This window comes from Zingiber officinale, chromosome 2A (genome assembly GCF_018446385.1).
Source record: "Zingiber officinale cultivar Zhangliang chromosome 2A, Zo_v1.1, whole genome shotgun sequence".
In the NCBI taxonomy this organism is placed as follows: domain Eukaryota; kingdom Viridiplantae; phylum Streptophyta; class Magnoliopsida; order Zingiberales; family Zingiberaceae; genus Zingiber; species Zingiber officinale.
In genome coordinates, this window is record NC_055988.1 from 133,855,564 (window position 1) to 133,879,335 (window position 23,772).

At 32.9% G+C, this 23,772-nt stretch overlaps 1 protein-coding gene and 1 long non-coding RNA gene across 5 annotated transcripts in view; one reads left to right on the forward strand and one right to left on the reverse strand.

The window, feature by feature from the left end:
* Window positions 1-391: 391 nt before the first annotated feature.
* Window positions 392-5,819, reverse strand: LOC122042366. The gene is made up of 3 exons (XR_006129206.1): window positions 5,497-5,819; window positions 697-745; window positions 392-596 (listed from the first exon to the last, which is right to left on the reverse strand). It is a non-coding gene; the product is annotated as an uncharacterized LOC122042366 (long non-coding RNA).
* Window positions 5,820-9,003: 3,184 nt separating this feature from the next.
* The window catches only part of LOC122042367 (cyclin-dependent kinase E-1), a 50,864-nt gene continuing 36,095 nt past the window's right edge, over window positions 9,004-23,772 (forward strand). For 3 of the 4 annotated variants that reach the window (XM_042602443.1, XM_042602445.1, XM_042602446.1), the window contains exons 1-10: window positions 9,005-9,334; window positions 12,968-13,078; window positions 16,828-16,931; window positions 17,081-17,123; window positions 17,194-17,292; window positions 20,501-20,570; window positions 20,637-20,731; window positions 20,849-20,882; window positions 20,955-21,039; window positions 21,117-21,194. In XM_042602443.1, coding sequence (XP_042458377.1) covers window positions 9,131-9,334; window positions 12,968-13,078; window positions 16,828-16,931; window positions 17,081-17,123; window positions 17,194-17,292; window positions 20,501-20,570; window positions 20,637-20,731; window positions 20,849-20,882; window positions 20,955-21,039; window positions 21,117-21,194 — 923 coding nt within the window. In that variant the 5' untranslated portion in view covers window positions 9,005-9,130. Of the gene's footprint in view, window positions 9,335-12,967; window positions 13,079-16,827; window positions 16,932-17,080; window positions 17,124-17,193; window positions 17,293-20,500; window positions 20,571-20,636; window positions 20,732-20,848; window positions 20,883-20,954; window positions 21,040-21,116; window positions 21,195-23,772 lie in introns of all 4 variants that reach the window. The other variant, XM_042602444.1, reaches the window with a different exon arrangement.

The window sequence follows — 23,772 nt, forward strand, 5'->3', positions numbered from 1 at the left end:
AAAAGTGAATTTACACTACAACAAAAATAGCTTTTCGTTGCGCGCAAATTCGCTTCCCGCAGCGCGCATTGCGTGCTGCACAATTAAAAGCTGTTGAAAGTCCTAAATTATTGACAGAGTGCTCTGCGCGCTATGGATAATATTATCCGTAGCGCGTAAAGTACGCTGCAGAAAGTATTTTTATGTGCTAAGGATAATAATCTGCAGCGTATAAATGTATGTTGTCGATGGTTGTAACCATATTAAAAAAAATATTAATTTGATGAAAATAATAAACCAAAATTTTACAACAAATTGAGTGTAAATAAATCCACACAAAATTAATAAAAGTCATAGTTTTTCATTATATCAAAAAAAATTTAAAGATCTTAAACAAGATACGAAATCTCTATCAAACTAGTTATTACATAACAACAATTAAACTTACAATCCACACAAATTAGTATATTTTGTATCAATCACACAATATTATAAATTTAGATAACCATGCGATCGTGCTTCCTATTATGTCATCGAGAAACTGCATTTCATCATTTGGTCGAATTAGGTCCACCTTTTCCACCAAAACTTTATCAGCCCAAACTTTCCAACATGATCTACCAAGAATAACGTGATGCACTTTTGTGTTTAGATCTGTGGATGCAATTCGACCTTCTACAACAACTAATTTATCAACAGACCAATGAAACAACTTACATTTAGTATTAGCACAGATATCTCCACGACTCACATTTCTCAAATTTGACTGTAAATAAACAATACAAAGTTATTAATTTAATCATATATATTTTTGTAACAATTTTGTGATTCATAAATACATAATTTTATAATAATCACCTGAAAAACATGACCAAAATCATCACATTTTTTTGCACCAATATTGATATCGCTATTGCTACCAAATTCATTCCCAATACTACTACAAATGCCACTACTAGCAATATAATTTTACAATCAAATCGTGTCAAACAATGTCATCATGATAATTTCAAAAGCATTTAAGTGTACATATCAAACTTATTTTATATATGTTGTTTACTTACTAACCTGTTCTGGATGATTTTGTTGTCTCATACTTTGTAAAAACATAAACCTCATTTCTTGCATTTCTAGTTGATCTTGTTGCCTCATTTATTGCATTTGTTGTTGAACATTTTGTACTATAGTTTGAAGTTGTTGAACCGTTTCATTTTGTCGTACAGAAGCTCCAACTTTCGATGGTGTTACTCCAAAGCCCATTCCGCGCACTCTATCTCGAGCTTCCTTGTCAAACACAATGCTAATTGCATCATCAACAATATTAATTATGTTTTGAGATTTAGGTGGGCATTCTAATATTTTTTCTGCAACAAAAAAAAAACTTTCAATATATTATCATTAATATAATAGATGACTATACTGAACATTGATAATGGGTATTTTTATATATTATTTTGGCTCTTATATTTAGCATTTTATACCTTCTCACATGCTTAATTTTGTGTTTATATTACATTTTGTGAGTTAAATATATTTTGGACTTAATTATAAATTTTTTATGAATTATGGAATTTAATTTCATATTTTATGTGATTTTGTAGGAAATTCAAAGAGTCATGGATTAGGGTCGAACGAGATCGAATTTGGTTTGATTTGGAGGCCAAATGAAGAAGATCAAGCTGAATTAATGTGGACCGTTGATCAAGATCCAGTGAAATCCTACCCTTTTAGTCAGATCAAGTGATCCAGCCCTTCATCATTATTTAAAGCGATCTGGGGTCGTTCATAGAGATCAAGACATCCAAAGGTTCATTTAAAGCTTCAATTCAATTTGGATAAGAGAGGAACCCAATTTCAAAAACCCAACCTAATTCTCAAGCCCACTCTTAAAGCCCAATTTCATATTATTGGATCCGGATCCCACTCAAACTCCTCACCTCCTTAACCCAAATCTGACAACCAGTTAAGAAACCTCTTCCTCACGCACGACACAGTAGCCCCGAGACCTCTCATTCTGCTCGCGTTTCTTCTTGGCACAGCTAGGGTTCGCGGTCAACTTCTCCACAGCGCCTCCTTCTTCTCTCTTCTTCCTTTCTTCCTCCGGCCGGCGACTTTTCTTCTCTTCCCCTGCCGCCGGCCGGCCAGCCCAACCCACATTTCTTCTTTGATTCCAGCGGCAATGACAACGAGTTTGCTTCCAATCGGCAGTAGCTTCTGCAGCGATTCCGGTCATCCACCTCACCGGAGGGGTTCTCCGGTGTGATCTCCACTGTCTGGCTTTCTTCTGGCAGCTCCGCTTCTTGGGGTTCAGGCGGTGGAGCAAGGAGTAGCGGCAGCGGTTCATTCCGGCAGTCCATCACCATTTCCAGCGGAGGGTCTCTGTTGGAAGATCCGTATCATCCCATTGTTGTCGAAAGGTGCAACATTCCGGCAATGAGCTATTGTCCACAGGTTTTGGGGGTTTCGAGCCGGGTCCTCGTGTGACAGCAAGGGTAGTCATTGGTATCTGTAGAGGTTGTGTGGATTGTGGCTGGATTAGTTTAGTTTTCTTAGTTTAATTCTGTTCATTGCTTATGCTTATTTGTGTTAATGTTTTGTGGTTGAATGTTTGTATTGAACTAGATTTTCTATGTTTGAATTACACTAATCTTGCTTCATTTGATTAATGCTCATAACATGTTCGATGAAATGCTTCAACCAGTAGTTAGGTTTATTTTGATACATTTTAGTTTGGTTAATTATTACTTTGTCTTGTTCTTTCAATTTAGTTGAGTTCTAATTTTGATTAAATGCAATTAGGTTAGGTTAGATTAGATTAGATTTCTTTAATGCTTTAGGTTTCGTTCCATGCTTAATTTTATAGATGCTTCATTTAGATTAGATAGGGATTTCTTTACTTGCAATGTCTTTTATTCATTAGGGTTAGTTTCATTACGTGCATTGTCTTTCATTATTTATGTTAGATTTTATTTGATGCTTTGCTATTTCGATCCTTAGTTTACTCGTGTTGATGATTGACCCATAGCGTAGAGTGACAATGCGTTGTGGATTAATTGTTGTCACCTAGTTAGATTTCATTCCAGCATTAGATTAGTTTCTTTCTTATTCTGCTTTTCATTCGTAGGATTTAAAATTAAAATCCAAACCCCCAATTCCATATTAAAAACCCTAAAAAAATAGAAATAATATACGATCTTAAGTTTATCATCCCATCGTTGCTTTCGTTGGCGGACGCCCCGAGTCATTCCTATGCTACATTAGCATAGGAGGGGTTTGGTACTTCATTATTTGATGCTCAATTCGCGACAAAATTGGGTCGTAATAAAAAATCAACATATAATGCATGTAAATGAAATCAACGTCATGGTAGGACATCTAGGTTGTCACCCAGACACCCAAGGTTCGATCCCCAGCTACGGCGTATTTGCAGGAATTTTCCTCCAAATGGGGAGCGCAATCAAAGGATGTTGGGCGTCTGGGTTGGCTGTCGCGCGCGCTTCCCGATTTACCCTGGTGATCGGTGGGAAACTTTCGTGGGGCCGGGTCGATCACCCCTAGGGATAGTCAATGAGACTAACTAGGATTATCATTTTTTTTCATTTTTATAAATGAAATTAACATATAATACACGTAGTTCAATGAAATCACATGTACGTACTTCAATAAACTCCAAATTTCTACAAGATGGAGCAAATTTTTTTATTGCAACAAACACTACCACGCCACATTTTTTTGTTGCAACAAAGTACACACAAACACTTACGAAAAAATAAGTTTGAAATAGAGCAAATTTTTGTGTTGCAACAAAGTTATCTACATCCACTGTCATATAGAGAGATATTATTAAGTCATCAAGAAAACATGGTATCTGAAATAATTTACCCCTTTTTATAATAGAAGGAATCTAGAGTACACAAAGAGATCAAGTACAGAAGTGAAATCAAGCAATAGGAAAACCAATAGATCCATGTAAAAGCTCCAGTGTTGCAGACTAAGGACATTAGTATGCATGCCCTTACCAATTAATTTACTTGCAAATAAGGTCATGATGCAAAGCAGAACAATTAGAGTTGTGTATTTTATGGTTTCGTTATCATTCTTGGCCATATCTCAAATCCAAGTAATAGGTGCATGATGTCTTTCATCCTAGATTTTTTTCTACCTGAGGCATAGGGTTAGGTTCATGCTAATCTCCTGCTGTAGCTTAAACTATTGGTGGTATTAGGAAATTATTCATGCTAATCTCCTGCTACAGCTAATTATATGCTTAACGGAGATCTCATTATATCTCAGATCTAATGAGTTCTATTTTATTAGATCTAATGAGATCTAATAAGTTTGCACATGCAGCAGTTAATAGGTGGACATATATATCCCTAGCCATTAAATTTTTATTCAGAAGAGCATGAATTCTTTATGAAACTGAACACATGTACCAACTCAAGCAAAATAACAGCTTGAACACATGTACCAACTCACAAGCAAAAGAACAATTTGAACACATGTACAAGGAGTTATAGAAAAAACAAGATTAGTGGAATACTTGCTTAACATGATAAAAATCTTTCTACGGAGACATTGGTAAGAGTATAAATGGAGATCTTAAGTATAATGCTTATGAAAAACCATATCAGTGGAATAAAATACCAAAGAAATCTAAAATGAGTGAACATGCTTACCATTTTCTCTCCAACGGCTTGAGTACTAGTCATGTCAAAGTATTATTCACACACTTTAAAGACTGATAATTTATTTTTTTTCTCTTTTAGTTTAATATATTTAATCATTATTTTGCGTCCATTCATTCTTGTTACCCGTATCAATATAATCATTGTCTCTAATGATATACTAGTGTCAAAAGATCAAACAAAATATATCAATAGCGAGAACTAAATAATGTGCATTTCATGTAGAGCAAGGGTGACATAACTATAATAGAATTGTATTAATATATGCATGTAACACACAAGATTAGTTAATTCTAATTTAGTTAATGTGTTCCAAATCAAGATAAGAAAATGGAAGGTATTAAATTATACCATCAAGATAAGAAAATGGGAGGTGTTGAATTATACCACAGATAATGTGCTTGTAAATTGAAATTAGTAAAATACCTGATCATTTTATAAAGAAGAAAGGCATGACTCTTGGAGCACAAATATTGCAAGACAAATCGAAGCATTAAGCAATCAAAACTATTTTTTTTTACTTAAATCATTCACAAAAAGAGGATGCGAAATTGTAATTATTAATCCAACTCCTCCACCGCACTCTATAGAATTGATCATCCCTAACCAATTCTATTAAATCAGAATTAATCTATGTTATGGGAAGAGTTTAAGAGAAAAATAATAATAACAATTTGAGACACTATACTCCAAAATCATTTCTAAAATGAGCATTTAATTGCTCATACTTTGTAAGTGTACAACAATCAAAGTTGAACACAGTTCACAAAAGTGAAAGAGTTAAGTAGTGTCACCCAAATAAGTTTAGGGACTTAGAGATTAGGGTTACCTTTAGCTTTGAGCTTTTGGCTTGATGTAGAGTGTGGAGTGATTAGCAAAGAGCTTGCTTACTCTTGCTGTGGTCCTATGATATGGAGAGATGGAAGTCTTGTGGTAGACAATGGCGAGTGAGGAGAGGCAGAGTGGAGTCGTGTGGCCAACGATGGTCAGTGCAGAGAGGCAGAGAGGAGTCCTACGGTTGGTGGCGGTGAGTGCCGAGAGGTAGAGAGGAGTCCGACGACGACGACAGTAGTGAAGAGAGGCAGAGAGCTATTGCGGAGAGGTAATAGTTGTTGCGGCGATGACTTCAAGCGACGGTGGCTTGTTATTTTAACCTATGTGTTCTTTAATTTAGTCGTGTTTTTTTTTATTTAGCAGGTTCTTGCATTTTTTGTTTTACTTAACTTTAATTTTTCTTACTTGAATTTTTAACCAAGTTACGTTTTCTTTTAATCATGTGTTTTTTATTTAATTTTGTTTAACACAACTTTGTTTTATTATTACTTTTTCTTTATTATTTCCAAACTAATCGCAAGTTATGTTTTCTTTTAATCATGTGTTTTTTATTTAATTTTTATTTAACATAACTTTGTTTTATTATTACTTTTTCTTTATTATTTCCAAATTGCATGCTATTGATAATAAATAAAAGTATTTATAGCGTGCTTAGTCTTGTACGATGTTATTGTTATTAAATATTTATAGTATTAACGACATGCTTTTAATATGCGACGTTAATATTTAGACGTAATTTTTTTTTCTTATTCAAGTTTATACTATTAACGACACACATCAACATGCACACCATTAATAATACTATTAACGGTGTGCTTTTAATGTGTGTTGTTAAGAGCAAGCTGCGAAAAGCTATTTTTGTTGTAATGTTAGACTTAGTGCTTTCAGCGAGAAAATTAGACGTTTAATTTCCTTATGCGACTTTGTGTAGAAAGTGGTTGATGATCCAATAACCAAGAAGACCTAGTGCTTTGTCACAGTCTGGAAACTAAATATTGAAATAAAATATTTAATTAACTAATTGATAGAGCATTAAAATTGGAATTAGATAATGCTTTAAATAGTTACTTAATTTTTTTTCTCTAAGAATTTTTTTAACTTAGAAAATTTTCTCATATTTTTTTTAAAGTGTTAAGTTATTTTACAAACTTTGTTTGCACAATTTTTTTTTTGAATATTTTCTTCCGCTAGAAAATTTTTTAGAAATCCTTTTTCTCTTGAAGTTTTTTTATAAAAATTATCAGCTTTAGTTTCCATACATTTCTATAAATTTAGTTTCTGAAAAATTTGTTTAACTTAGAAAAATCTATTTAACTTAAAGTTTTTTAAGTTATTATATAAACTTTGCTTTATCAAAATTTATATGTTACACAATAATTGTTTATCTTTAAACTTAGAAGGTTTTTCTGCAACACTTAAAATTTTTTAGAATTCTATCCCACTCCAGGCGCTCGGAACCCTTCCAGACGTCCGGAACAGTGGTATAAATATAGCTCTGATTTCAGTAGTTCAGATATTAACTTGTAATTTATTTCTTTCTGCTCTACTTTCATTTGTGAGCTGTTAACGTTGTAAGAGGCTACTCCGCTCGAAGGAGATCGTTATAAAGTGCGCTTCATTTTCTTTGGATTAGCAATCTTCTGATTGCAAATCAAGTAAGTTTCCTTGTGTTTCTGTGTCTATAATTAGTCTCTTAATTTTTTATTACAAGTTTTCTTAATCAAGCTATAAGTCGAGAATGAGTTGAATTTATTTTTTCAGGGTAATTCACCCCTCCCCTCTTGTCGGCCACTAAGGGACCAAAAGTGATTTGCAATTAATTATTAAAGTTTTTTTTATGAAAATGATAAGAGTCCAATATACTTTCCAAATGCTAAAAAGGAGTACCCTACTATAAAATTTACCATCTCTTCCTCTGCACCTAGAGATGTAAACGAGCTGAATAATATTGAGCTCGAGCTCAGTTCGTTTAAGTTATATTCAAGCTCAAGCTCGAATTGAACTTTTATCACAAGACCCGAGCTCGACTCGTTTTAGAATTACTAACTAGTTAAGCGAGCTCAATCTTGTTTTCGGGATTGTTTTAGAACTCGTTTTAAGGCTTGTTTTGCAGGCTTATTAAGTGAGGTCGAAAATTTATTTGAATAAATATTCAACAAACCTAACCACTAAAATAATATAAAACTCAACACATTATTGAATATTCTAAACTACTACATTAAACTTCCAAACTCAACACACCATTAAACGTATTCGTGAGCCTTTTAATAGAGCCGAGCTCGAGCCTGAGTTTACGAGCTTATAAATGAACATGTTATCGAGTCATTTAAACGAGCCGAGCTCGAGCCCGAGTCCACGAGCTTATAAACGAACATGTTCTCGAGCTCTTTAAACAAGCCGAGCTCGAGCACTTTAAATGAGCCGAGCTCGAGCTCGAGCTTGCGAGCCTATAAACGAATATGTTTGTAAGCTCACGAGCCGAATATCCTTAAGCTCGAGCTCGACTCGATAAAATTGTCAATTTTGAAATCAAGCTATAGCTCAACTCGGTAAATTAAATAAATGAACTCGAACGAAATAACTTGCGAATCATTTGGTTCATTTTTTGAACCCTATCTGCACCTCACTTCATTTGTTATTGGTCAATTAGCAGTATAGACTAAATTGATTTAAACAAAAATGCTTAACTAATAGTGACCAACTGAAGTAATTTCAATCATTACATGTTACATATTGTTCATAAAAATATATTTGACAATTGTATAAAATTCATATAAAAAGATAAAGATGAATAATTTTAGAAAAACATTAAAAGTGCATGCTGAATCTAATATCTCAAAGACCATTAGACCTGTGACTAATGCACTCGTAAGACTCAAAATATGAAAAATGAATATAGATAAATTCAAAAATATTACAATGCTAATTTAATGCAAATACAATTTTAAAAGTTATAAAATTCTTGTGGTTGAAAATATTTAGAGACTAGCAATTAATTGAATATTAGAAAATAAACAAATTATTTAATTATTATTTATATTAAATAATTAAATTTATAAAATTTAATAATCCTTAATATTACCTTAGATTAAGATATTAAATTAGTAAATTAAGAATTATCTCACAATTAAGAATGAAATAGTTTATACATTTAATTAAGTAAATAAATTAATAATTTAGCATAAAAAATATATTTAAAATTCAAACATAATTAAATAATTAATTTAAGAAAATAAATTAATAAGTAATCCTTGTCATTGACTACTGAAGAAATATTAATTGTTATTTAAATAATTACTAATAATTTAATAATCATTAACTATTTACTTAATAATTAATTAATTAATTAATTAATTTCAGTAAATTGGAATAATATCCAAAACGTTATACATTTAAATATTTAATTAATTACTGATTTGGTAATAATAAATTGATTAAATTGAATCGGGAGAGAGATTTTAGTAATTTTAAAGGAAGGTGCATTGTTTCTGCGACATTATTAAAAGAAAAAAGAAAAAAAAAAAGGAGAAATTAATATCAAGGCGCAACGAGGCGCTAAAAGTGGGAGAGACATCCGGGGACGACGACTGACGGCAGGTGCATACTCTCCTGCTGACCACCCTTTAGGGATGGGTGACGTTCGCGGCGGCGGCGGGGGGAATCGCCCAGCGTGGCTGCAGCAATACGATCTGGTTGGTAAGATCGGAGAGGGAACCTACGGTCTGGTTTTCCTGGCACGGACCAGCCACCGCAAGGGCTGCATCGCCATCAAAAAGTTTAAGCAATCGAAGGAGGGCGATGGAGTATCCCCCACCGCTATTCGCGAGATCATGGTGCGCCTCTCTCCTCCATGATTCCATTTTATTTGTCCTCCGAGGCGCAAAAAAAAAAAAAAAAAAAAAATGAAGAAAGGGGGCAACTATTTTCCCACATCGAGTCTAAAATCAACATTTTACTTGATTGGTCTCGTTTTCCTATTGTATAAAGTGATATTATTTGTTCTCCCTCTGTATTTTCCGCCAGGGACAACTGCCTGTAATCTAGGTTTTCAGGCTGTAGAACTGCATTTTCATCTTAAATAATCTTCTTTTCTATAACTAAATCTAATTCGAGTTGATAATGTGTTTATTTTGTTTCCATGGATAGCAAAGGTGTGCCCATGTAAAGTAGGGGAGGTGGTTATGAGATATCCCACTCTTTTGAAGGGTAAATTGAACATCGTAGCAGATGGAATTATTTACAGTGAAGTAGTTACTTGGAATAGCCGAGCCATTTGGAATTAAATACTGTCCAACCAAGAATCTTGAAAGGAATGAAAATAAGCTTTGGTGTCGTCTATTTTTTTTTTTTTTTTGACCATAGTGTGGGATCATCAAACTACATTAATTATAACTTCTCCCTATAGTATTGGATTTTTTGGTCAGTTGGGCGTAAGTAAAAAGGAAAGGAGCAATTTAGCGGGTTATATCTGTTGAATGGATTTTATCATATTGACCTAAATTGGCCCCTCATATCTTTGTGGATTATATGGCCTGAAAAAAAACAGATTGGTCGAGCACTGATGTAAAGATAACAAAATATGCTGCCTAATGATGTTTGCCACTTAATTGCCATTATGTTCGGTAACTCGTGCTCAATAATATTATACTTGCTTACGCATTAACATTCTTACTTATTTGGCATTTGTTTATGGCCTTCATAATAACTAGTAATAATTCATGCAAAATATGTATAAAGTACGATAAATATGAATAATTCAAATGAAAGAAGGTAGAAAAAAGGAAAAAAAATAGTATAACTAAAATACAAAATGTTTCACTAGGAACACATTGTGTTATGAATTATGATCATTGACCTGATACTTGATAGTGAGAATATGACTTGTACATGTAATGGGGGAATTCTTAGTTTTCATACTCTGAGTTGAGGAGTAGAGAACACTTAATTGTAACATATTTTATGCATATTTAATGCATTCAATGAGAAGGGGTTCATCAAGAGAAGAAAGTTATCTTTCTCCCCTTCTCTCCTCTGTAAATTGTGGTCAAGCAATCTCTTGCCCCATTGAATGCTAGGAGATGCATGGTATCTCTTTTCTCATTGGCAACCCATATATTATCAATCTCCAATGGTCCAATCTTATGCACATAATAGTTGGTTACAAAGCTGATCATGGGAACCTGATTCCAACAACATTTACAATATTTCTACTATAGTATGTAGATATATTGGCTAAGAAACTAGTTGCATACCATATCCAATTATAACCAGCTGGTGACACATTGTGGAATTGAATTTTATTTTCATATTCATGATCCAAAGCGACCCTTAGTCGTTGCGAACCACGTCAATGAGTATTTAAGTTACTACCCAACTTTTTATCACTTTTGCATATGTTTCTCTCTGTTAGAACTTAGAATAGAGGTAGAGTTCGATGCTTGAAATTTCATTATTTCTCTTTGTTGCAACTACAATGAGTGCTTGGAACTTTGCCATCATTTACACCTCCATCTCTTCCATGAGATCCTCATTGATTACTCCACCTCTATCCACCTTGATTTTCTTATCGAACCTTTCTTCCATAGCAACAACTTACTATTGCAAATCATGGTTTAAAATCTCGAACTGTATTGGAGTTTCGATTTATGTTCGGAACGATATGGTTTTGGTACCATATCGTGCCGATATGGTTTCGATATTTTTTAAAATATAAATATATTAATTTAAAATACATATTAAAAAATTTAAAATAAAAATTATTTTTTTTAAAAATAAAAAGGAAAAAAATACGAGATCGCGACACCTTCATATGGTAAATAAATAAACAAATACATAAATACAAATTTTATTATATATTTTCAGAATTAAAACAAATAATATAAAAATATATATTAAATTAATAGGATAGTTTTATTAGGGTTGATTAAGTCTATTTAGATTATCCTATTTATAACTAAGAGTTGATTGAAATTATTAATTATTAACCTAAGTTTATTTTCTACATCCCACCCTCGCACCCATGGGCATCTTTGTTGTGACCCGCACGGCGACCATCATCCTTGTCGCGCTCCTGCGGGTGTCGCCTGCGCACCAGCAGGAGTCCCCACGACAAGCGGGCGATGGGCAGAATGGTAAATTTTGCCCGTTTCGCCTAGCCCAAAAAGAAATTCTAAACCATGCTACAAACAAAACTCAATTTATGATTATTCTCTTGGTTGCCTCTTAGTGAAATTTCAGTCTCTTCTCCAAGACATCCCGTTGTTATTCTTCCAAATGTCATCTCTTCTCCAACAACTTTTGCCTTTCGATTTGTCGAGTTATAGGTTTGTCATAAATCACCTAACATGTTGAGCAGTATGGTTGAAATGCACTTGTTTGGGTAAATTACTGAAATTCAATATTGATTGATGTTAGGAAATATTGGTCGTGCCAATGATCATCTTATTGTGTTGACACTTGGTCCACTTTGACACATTTAAAAATAAGTGGAAGTAGATTTAAAGTAAAATTTATAATTCATTTTGACACACATTTATCTGAAAATGATAAAAGTAACTTTTAATTAAGAAATCTAATTGATATAGTTTCTTAAAAGAAAAAATTTTAAGGTTCTTAAATAAATATGCAAAGAACGAGTTAGCCCAACTAGTTGCAAAAAATGTTATTTAAGGATTTTCATAAGCATGCAGGTGTATGGGTCCCGCCACATAATGCATCTGCGGTCCATATGTTTCAAAATATATTGACAAGAATTCTTAAGATTGTACCTGAGCAATAAAATGTATTAAGTTTATATATACTACATAAAATATTAAATTAATCAACCTAAGCAATAAAAAAACCGTCTATCACTGAACAAATTAAATTAAAAATCCAAAATGATGTAATTGCATATAAAATATTTTATAACCTTAAAATATATATTAACATAATGTATATAACACATACAATGCATGTTCATCCTAAACAATGGATGTAAATGAAAATTTTGCATGTTTTCCGAAGCAATCCATGGAATTTGTTTGTTTATTTATTTATTTTCATTAAAAAAAGTCTAATCAAATGTAATGAACTAGTCATAACAAGGATATTAAGAAGTAGAAGCAATATAGGGGTATTGCCCTTATATTGGTTTAGCCCACATTATCTTTATGCAGACATAAGTAGAAGCAATATTGTCCTTCATTATATCTTGTGTGGCTACTTGCCTGTTTTTTTAGAATAGGGGTATTCTTCTTTCCCATGTCACTCCATTTTCTTATCAAGATCAAGCACTAACATTTAAAGAATGCTAGAACTTGGGTAGACTCACTCTCTCTCTCTCTCATGAATGAGCTCACAAACTGTTAATTGCTTATGATTCTGTCTTGGATACATAACAAATTTTCTTTGTTATAGAGAGAGAAGTAAATGCGTACCATGTGATACTCTACATATCTTCTCATATTATTTTCTTGTCATTGCAGCTATTGCGAGAAACTTGTCACGAAAATGTTGTCAAACTAGTGAATGTACACATCAATCATGTGGATATGTCGCTCTATCTTGCGTTTGATTATGCTGAACATGACCTTTATGTGAGTATTCTGATGTCATTATAAAGAAAACAATTTTCATGCGCATTTTCACTTTTTTTTTTTAACATGAATCGCACAAATGAGAATGATTAGCATGTGATAAAATTTAGCTAATCAATGTTATAATTATAAACAATAAAAATTTGACTACAATTGTTACTCAGTATTAGATGGTTGACATTACTATTAAATTTTTTATGACAAAGCTTATGATAAACCAAGATTTTTATTGACTTAGAGAAGCTTATGGTGAAGACTGGATAACATTTACAATGAGTTTTTGGAGAAGGGACATGAATAGTTATTTGATGTTATAAAAGGTATTTATTCAATGAATTATTAGCATTAAAGCTTCTATTGATTCAAAGAAAGCTTATGATAAAGTCCTTGGTGAATTTTAGAGAAGAATGAAAAGTTGTATTTATGTGATAAAAGATATGTGTTTTCATATTACTATTGCTAGAGCTTGTGAGCGACATATTTTTGTTAAATGGTCAGCTCTAAATCCCTATTAATGTTAGATGAATTAGCTTATAATATTGAATACAAACTTCCTAGGCTATGCTATTAATAGATACATTATGTTAATTAATTATATTATAATGAAATTAAATTCAAAGCTTGATTGTGAAGGAAAACATTATAAAGGTGCTAATTTAAGTAAAATAAGAATGGAGAATATAAATTGTAGTTTTAGTAACAAGAAAAGAATCAAGGTGATAACTAAGATTGATGAGCATGAAATCTTTGTTTGGCTTTTTAGAATCAATCATTGAATAAGATTGAGAGGAACTTATAAAGCCTTGTGTGATTGTCGCATCCCTTCTAAGCAACAAGGAATGTTTCTTACTGTATGTATATGAGAGTTGGATTATTAGGAAAAAAACAAACACATCTAAATAGTAGAAATGAGAACTCCAAGATGCATGTGTAGAGTTGATAGAAAGGATAAATTAAAAATACAAATATTCTATAGAATAGATGATTTGTTGAAGTGGTATAGAGATGTTAAAAATGACCACTATATTTCATCGAAGCATTGATTTCACTGGAGGTGCAAGGAGTACAAGGAAACTAAAGAAAACATTGTTCAACGTAATAAAAATGATTTCATTAGTTTCAACATTAGTAGGAATATATAGCTATTGATAGAGCTCAATATGAGATAAGATTTATGTAGTTGACATCAAATAGTTGGGAAACTGAGTTTGGTGTTGACGATTGTTATGTTATATATATTAAAAAAATAGTAAGAGAAATAGCTATAAGTAATTAAATTCAGAGGCACTTCCAAGAGATATAAACTCTCCAACGACATATGTACAAGATTTGAGGCTTTAAAATGACATAATTGAAAATTTAAATTTGGCAAATGTGAAACACATACACACACTCAACCACTCAAGATAGTAAGAAGTGTACCACGGAGGAGTCCCGACAGTTGGCTAGCGTATGGTGGTGTTACCACCATGAGGTCTAGGGGTCAAATCCCCCCACGCACATATACATATACAACCACTCAGGATAGCAAGAAGTGTACCACGAAGGAGTCCCCTTGGGATAGACAGCTGGCTAGTGTATGGTGGTGTCACCACTATAAGGTCTAAGGGTCAAATCCCGGCTAGTAGCCGGGTGCTTGCCCTCCCTCCTACGCTATTCAACTATCCAAAGCTAGTAGCCACTCGTGATCTACCTCTTCCGTGTTGGCCTGGAGACGGATTGGTGGAGGTACTGGGGCAAGCGAATCACTTTTTACCACCAAGAAGCGTACCACGGATGTAAAACTAAATAAAATCTTTTAGAAAATTGAACTCTTTTGCATAATTTTAATATCTTAAAATAATTTGTTAATTATAAAATCTAATTTTTTTCTCTTAGAGTTTTAATATCTTAAAGTATTCTCTCAAAATTTAAATTGAGATAAAATTAATAGGATTTACTAATTTTGAAACATATATTACATGTAGAATGAGTAGAGAATAAATATAGATAGTGGAACAATTATATTGAAATTACAAAATTAATATACTAAAATGTAAATATATAGGATACACAAAAATAAAATTTTCTATAAAAAAATGTGCATTTTCACCATGAAAATTTTGACTTATTTGTGATAAATTAAAAAATCTAGTTAAACAACATCACTATAATTATAATTAAATCACAGTAATATACAGATAAATAAAATAGTTTAATTTAAATAAAATAAATCAAAATAGTAAAATATCTAAAATTTAATTTAAATCAAATTATGAGAAAAATAAATGTATTGACAAAATATAGTAAATATGTATTAATAAAAAGTAATTAAATGTGAATTAACGAAATAATGAGAAAGAGAGCAGTACAATTGTTAAAGTTTTCTAAATTTTTGCCATTCAATTGTTTGCAACTTGTTTACACATGGACATATGTTAATTGAATGGTGAAGCCTATGGTGCTAATGTATCTGTTATATAATTTAATTAAACTACTTTAAATGTTTAAAATTCTAAATATATGATTCTTTATAAAAAATTTCAAATATTATTTTTTTCATAGGCATAACCTCGAATTATTTAAGAACTTTTTAGACATTCATTATTTGATATAATTACAAGGATTAGTACAATGCATGCTTGAATACTATGTAAATAGTCTAAAGTATAATATCAATAAATAATTGTAAGTAAAATAATTATCTTAAAAAAGAAGATCTACTACCTTAGCGGCCCCCCTAGTGTCGCCCCCACGGATATGGAGGGGGTAAATGCAGTTATAAGCCATAGGCGCATGGTGGGGTAAACGCAGGTCGTCAGGAAAGAGAATCGACTCTTGGCCATTACGCCAGAGATGTCATGCGCCCACCGTCTGTGCTACGCCCTAGGGGCTAAAATAATTATCTTAAAGGTTATTTGTAAGTTAATTAAATTATATTTTTTACATAATTTAAAATGTTAAATGCTTCCATCAAAGTTTACTAAATATACAACAACGACAACTAAGTCTTTATCCGACTAAGTGGGGTCGGTTATATGGATTCTCCTACACTGTTGGACTCAATTCCCTATTATATCCTCATCTATATTTAAATGAATTTTATGTTATATTTAAATGAACTTTATTTGATTATCATTGCTAATCAAGTCTTTTTTTGATCTTCCTTTTCCCGATTAATATGTGTATTTGTCATGATCTCATATAGTCTAACTCGAGCTTTCATTAGTCGCCTATATACATGGCCATACTATCTTTAATATTCTCGTATTTTCACACATCCACCTTATTATTTTGATTTATACGACTCATCTTTTACTCGCGTGCTTGATTCATAGCCTCAACATGTAACTTTATATAACATAGCATGATTAATCGTCATTTTATAAAACTTCCCCTTAAACTTCAGACGTACCTTATGATCATAAGGAACACTTGACATCCTTCTCCATTTTAACCACCCTGTTTGTATCTATGTAAAATATCTCTATCAACCCTTTTATTCTTTTACAAAAATGATCTTAAATATTAAAGCTTTCCATTACAAGTATCTTGTCATCTTCTATATTAATAATTGTCTTACTAAAGATGCACTACAACATATTTAATTGTGCCAATTAGAGCCATTTGTAAACATATGACAATATTTAAGTCATTATATCAATGTTTAAATGCATAGTGGGCATTGATATATGGTTTGAGCTTAGCTTATATGCATATGGATTAATATCTTTTATGTGTGTAATCAATATTACCCTGTTTATTCTTAGGAAATTATCAGACATCACCGGGAGAAGCTCAATCACCCCATTCACCAATACACTGTAAAATCATTGCTCTGGCAGTTGCTTAATGGTCTGAACTATCTTCACAGGTAGGGATTATATATGCAGTTCTACTATTGATTTTTTACTTCTGTATTTGTTGTTGTTTTATTCAATTTAACAACATTTCTATAATTGCGACTATTGCTTTATGAGAAAGAGATCGGTGAATTTTAAAATCTTCTATTTTCTTTTGCAGTAACTGGATTATACATCGGGATCTCAAACCTTCAAATATTCTGGTATGCATCCCTGGGTTTCTAATTTTAAGAAATTACCTCAGTCTACATGTTTGTCTCCAATGTGAATTAGGTGATGGGGGAGGGGGAAGAACATGGAGTTGTAAAGATTGCTGATTTTGGACTTGCCCGAATATATCAAGCTCCACTAAAACCGTTGTATGAAAATGGGGTAAATATCAGTGTAACATGTAATATATCTTTTTCTCTCTCTCTCTCTCTCTCTCTTTTTTTTTTTTAAATTTCTAGTTCCTCAGTATGATTTGTCACCAAGTAGTGTTGATTTGAATGTTTGATTGGTCTCTTAAGTTTTTATATTATTCTTGCACACACATATATCTCAATGCCTAATAACAAAAAAAACTATAGGTTAAGCTGGTAGATTCTTTTTTGCAAACTTGACAAAAGCTTAAAATTTTTTGTCGTGCTAGGCAACACAACGTTTATAGGTCCATATGAGGAATGATAGCTACACTAGTTGGCATTGATAAACTATTATTGTGCTGTTAATGTGCTGCTTGGATCAATAGAGTATCGGATGAGATTCATCATTTTGTTCAACACATTCTAGAGCCAATGGTCTTGTGTGGTATGTGAAGAAGCAACCACAGAGACATTGAGGAAGCCATGGAAAGACCAATTGAAGAGGAGGTGCCGGGTTGATTTGATCAAGTAAAGATGGGATATCAAGATCATGAGGGCTCGTTGGCGATGCTGTGTGGGCCTATGAGGTCTGGTAGTCACTTGCCAAGAGGAAGATGAAGGGGGTGTATATGTGTGGGTGGTGCTTTGGATTAATCTAGTTTAAGTGAGTGGTCAGTCATTATTCTAACTAAATTTGTTAGGGTTTCTTGAACACATATATATTATCTCAATGGCCAATGAGAAGAAAATTTTTAGGTTGAGCTGGTAACTTTTTGGTAAACTCTACCAAAACTTGAAAATTTGTGCCATTCTAGGTAGCACATGTTTACAAGTCCATATGAGGAATAGTTCCCTATGAACCGGTTGGCATGGGTAAACTATTACTATGTTACGTAGGTCAAATATGATTCATCTTCTCTCATTCAATACGTACTAGTGTCAATAATCTTGTATGCTATGGGAAGAAGTAACATCAAAAAAAATTGTGGAAGGCACAAAAAGACCCATGGAAGAGGAGACAGTAAGTCGATTTGGCCAAATAATGAGGGAGAGATCAAGGTCAAGGGCTTGTAGGCGATGTTGCATGGGCTCACGAGGTCTCTTGGTCACTTTTTGAGAGGAAGACGAAGGGGGTGTATAAGTGTAGGTGGTCTTCTGGATTAATTTGTTTGGGTGGAGTTTGGGTTGGCGGTAGTCATGATTCTAATTAAATTTGTTGGGTCAGGATTTGAGGTGGGTTTTTCAAATTTTAATTATTTAGATCAAGTGAGGGAAGAATTTGGACATTGGTTAAGGGAGCTAATTAATTGATTAGTTTAGAATTTATATTTTAATTCATGAAAGTGGGGAGGAAGAGTGTGGATGTTAATTCTTAAACTTTCTTAAGTTTAATTAATGTATAATATGCAATTGATTAAATTGGAAGAATTTTATTTTTGTTGATTTTGTTAATTATAAAAGTTTGTTAAGTTTATATATATATATATATATTTTAAAATTTTATTTAACTAAACAAATTTATTTAATTAATTAGTTTTGAAATTGACATAAACAATATTTCAATTTATATGAATTTAATTAAATTTAAATTTTGCTCATGTTAGATTGATTATAATAAGTCTTATTATTAATTAGTATTATAAGTACAACAACAACCAAGTTTTGTTCTACTAGGTGGGTCAGCTATGTAGATCATTTTCCGTCATTGGGCTATCCCCTATTATTATTAGCAAGTATATGAGTAAAATTTATATAAATTTATCTCAACATAAAAGTAAAAAATGCAAGAAATTATATTGATATAACTTTATATAAAGTAGAAAATCAGTGCAAGAGAATTAAATGAGTTTTACTCATTCAAATTAATCTAGGCATGCTTTAACACATGCTAGCAATATGTCGAGATGCTGAATAAAAAAAAAAAAAAGGCAGCCCGGTGCACGAAGCTCCCGCTATGCGGGGTCTCAGGGAAGGATCCATGTCGAGATGCTGAATAATACAAGAAAATTTAACACTATCTAATTGCTATTGTCTCTTTTCTTTAAGTAAAAGTTCAATACATACCAAAGTGTAACCATATTGAAACCCTACTATTTTAGTTAGAAACTGAAACTCCATCATAGAATGAACCCTAATTCTAGCTAGCTATTTTCTCTTCTCCTTTTCCTCCTGTGCTTCTTCCTCCTACTGCCTTGAACTCACTAATAGAGTCACTCATCTACATTGATGCAATACTAATATTGTGCTGTTTGAGTGAAATATAGAAATTGTGACACAATTCAAGATTTCAAACCTTAGTTTAAAGTACATGCCAGATGACTTTGTGTGAGTCAGCCAGGTATAGTTTTATTAGCTCTTTTAGACACTTTCTTGCTTTGCTAAGTTTGCCTCTCATAACAAGATATATACTAATATATGAGGTTTTCCATTCAGGATATATATTTTTTGAACTCTTTTATTTTATTTTTTTTTAAATTTTGATAACAGGGTCAAATGCTGATCGGATAATCTGGCATATGAGTGACATTTAGATAAAGGTAGAATAGTAAATGGTTTCTCTTCGGAGTATTAACAGGAATGAACAAATGAATCATGTTGTAATTATATGTAAGTTGTTATGCACCTATATTAGCCTTATACAATTCAATTATTAGGATAAAATCCATGTAGCCTATTCTAAACAGTTGAGAATCTAGGCTTGCTAATTGTCGTCGGCAACTATGTCCTTTGTACTACCCATGGTTTGAAATTTCGTACTCTCCTGGGTGAAATGGTCATAACGTATTGCTCCAGTAAATTACCGAAAGTCAATACTATTTGACACTAAAAAATATCTTCTTCCTCTTTCAACCTCCAATACACCACCAACACCATGCATTGAAATGTTGGTACAATGCCAAAACAAAATTGATTGTTCCAGTCAAACGACCAAAACTCCAGCATGGCTTAAACTCTAACATGGTTTGAGATTTTGAACTTATGTACTATCTTTAGAAAAGAGAATAAACAACATAGGCACTTACTATCTTCAAAAAAAAAAAACCATATAGGCAAAATTGTACTATGGACTACAACTTTCTTTATTCTAGTACTCATGCACTATGGTGAAAGACTTCTAATGCTTTTGTGCTTTTTAGAACCTTTAGCTAAGTGCTTCTATACAGATTTTGTTGATGGGTACTATATATACTATCTTAATAATAAGCTAATTAATTTGGTACTTTGTCAATTTACAGGTTGTAGTAACTATTTGGTACCGGGCTCCTGAACTGTTGCTTGGAGCAAAACACTATACAAGTGCTGTTGGTATCCTAGTACATCATAATTTAACCTAGAATGCATTTTCTATTAAGATCCTTACATTGCAATTAGATATGTGGGCTGTTGGATGCATTTTTGCTGAGTTATTGACTTTGAAACCATTATTCCAAGGAGTAGAAGTCAAAGCTACTCCTAACCCTTTTCAGGTATCGTTATTCATGACTTTAAGGTGTTTGATGGCACCTTTGTTGAATAGGCTTTTTTAGTTTACTTGCTATAATTCTATTTAGTGGTTGTTTCTAAATTCTGATATGTCTTCTTAGCTTGACCAATTGGACAAGATATTCAAGGTTCTAGGTAAAAGGTTGTTCTCTATATTTTTTTTAGCACTACCTTTCACATCGTTTTATATGCAACAATGCTTTTCAGGGCATCCTACACCTGAAAGATGGCCTACTTTGGTTAATCTTCCATATTGGCAAAATGACCAGCAGCATATTCAGGGTCATAAATAGTGAGTTGTCATCCCAATTACAAAGTAAAGTTATTCATTCAATATTAGTAATTTGTAAATCTTTTTTTCCACTGCAGTGAGAACCATGGCCTGCATAATTTTGTTAATTTGCCACAGAAAAGCCCTGCGTATGATCTCCTATCAAAGATGCTGGAGTATGTACTTTTTTTAGTTATTAGTATCCAGTTCCATAGTAAAAACCTATTATTTTGGTTCCTTGCTTATAGGATTATGCTTGTATGTGCCAGAGCCATTAAATGATTAAGAAATTTTGAATGACAATCATAAAAACAGTCAGTAACTTGCTGAATGGATTTAGTTTCATCAAGTAGTAGTTCTGTCAATAATCGTACAATACAGTATTCTCCCTCCAGTTATTAAAGTGTTCTTTTCCTAGCTAGGTTTTCATTCTCCAATCTTCTTAGGAGGAGGCCATGAGTTAGTATGATGGCACAATCAAGGTTTGGATTCTTGTTCCGAGTTGGGGTTTTGATCCCCAGCTAGAACCAATCGACATTGGTGCCAGTGCCGGTGCCGGATGGTATGTCGAACACCAAAAGAAAAGGGGGATGTCGGGAAGGAGAGTAGGAAGAAGAATACCTTTTCATTTTGGGATGTCGTGCTGAAGCCAAGAGAAGAGTCATCGTTGCAGAAATCTCAGACGAGAAGGGCAAAGGAATTAAGATCTTACCGCCTCATGAGGAAGTCCTTATCACCTTGAGGAACCTCTTGATCTTACTTGCAGTCAAGATCGCTGAATCTCACCTGATTTTGGATGTCGCCATTGTCAAAAACTTCTAAATGATGATGCACTCATGGAAGACTTATACCCGTGTCAATGGAACCTCTTTGGTGCATTAACTAAAGACTCTTGTGCCTTAGACAATAGTACACTCAATGTTGTTAGAGGCACAAGGTACACCGAGGTGCAAAGGGCTCCTAGAGCCCAAGGCGCGCGCCTCTTGAATATGAGATTGATTACCAAACTAGTAAGTACTGACACACTCATATAATATGTCAAATATGATAACTATTAATATTCCGCACACAAATATCAAACCACTAAAGACATAATATGGCAAGCAAATCAATACTATAAAATTAATAAAAGTTTCAAACATTCAAGTTTCTAATCTAAACTAATGAAGTTCATCAAAACAAGCATAATAAGTCAAATTAATCATCAAGCTTAAGATCATCCTCATTGTATTCTTCTTCTTCTTTTTCTTCATTTCGAAGTCTTAGAGATGAGTTTCTCATAGAGAAAGCTGTATTTCCCTTCTCGACTTGTTTAGGCTTAGCATGTGAACTAGAGGTCATGGATGCAATATTTTACAATATTAAGCTCCACTAGCCCTAACAACGACATACCATATCAAGTCATCACCTTCAAAAACCAACTCATCTTCTTCATTATCACTTTCTTCATCCATTCTACCCCTCAACCATTCATTATTGTCATCAATATCTGTCAAAGAGATGGGTCAATCTTATCCTGTGCATCGTACCGAAGTTTTAAGGCGCAATCATATTTCACAAATACCAAACCATTTAAGCACTGCTAAGCTAGCCTATTCCTTTTTTTTTTGCTGTGAATCTACAAAATGTCAAAACTCACAATAAGTATAATAAAATAGAAAAAAATATTTTCTACTTATAAAAGTAACATACTAATAGTATTATACATTTATATTTATTACATACCTGCTCAAATACACTCTAATTGCGCTCGCAGCCAGAAGCACAAGAACTGAGGCTAAGTACTTTAATAACAAACTTTTGCAATTTTGGGGTATTTGCTCTGTAGCATTCCCACCATTCTGTTGGAGATAATGGTATTCTATGTCTAATTGCCACATTCCTCCCAAATAGCCCTTCTGCCTTTCGATATATAGAGAGTTAGGTAGTGATTTTATCTTGCTCAGCAACATTTGGAGCTAATCTCTCCATAGTTTCAAACAAACCATTCACCACTTCTCCACAGATATTTGAATCCGTGTATGAATAAAGATATTCTAGATTCAGATAATGTCCTGCAGCATGTAGAGGCCGATGAAGTTGGCATTCCCATCTCTTATTAATGACCTCAAACACCTCTTTGTATTTCTCTTCTTTCTCCTCAAAGGCCTTCATAATTGTTTCTTTTACCCTATTCATAGCCTCATAAATATAACTCATTGCAGGTTTTCTTTCGCTATCAACCAGTCTCAGAACACATACTAAAGAGCCATATATCTTTAAAATATGTACAACGCTGTTCCAAAATCTAAATGTCATGATGATTTTAGACCTTTTTCCCCGTCGCTTCTTTGCCCATTTACTTTCTGTCCAATCTTTTGAAATGAACATTTTTCTTAAATTTTGCTTCTGTAGGTGCATCCTTTCAAGAGTGAGAAAAGCAGTAGCAAATCTTATGACATTCGCTCGACAAAGCTCTTTTTGTCTTGTCAATTGCCTCAACATATTTACTATGCCTGGACGAACATAAATGTAGACATTCACACTTATTGTCATTTTTAATGTTGCTTTAAAATTAGGCTATTTCTCAATATCTTCTAAGATCAAGTCGACACAGTGAGCAGCACAAGGAGTCCAATACAAGTGTGACATTTTTGCTTCTAATAATGTTCCTACAAAAGAAGTTAGAAAACTAGATAAGTTTAACATATATAAGAAAAAGCATATTGATAAGAAAGAATTACATAGATTCTTATAAGCAAGCACATTGTTATT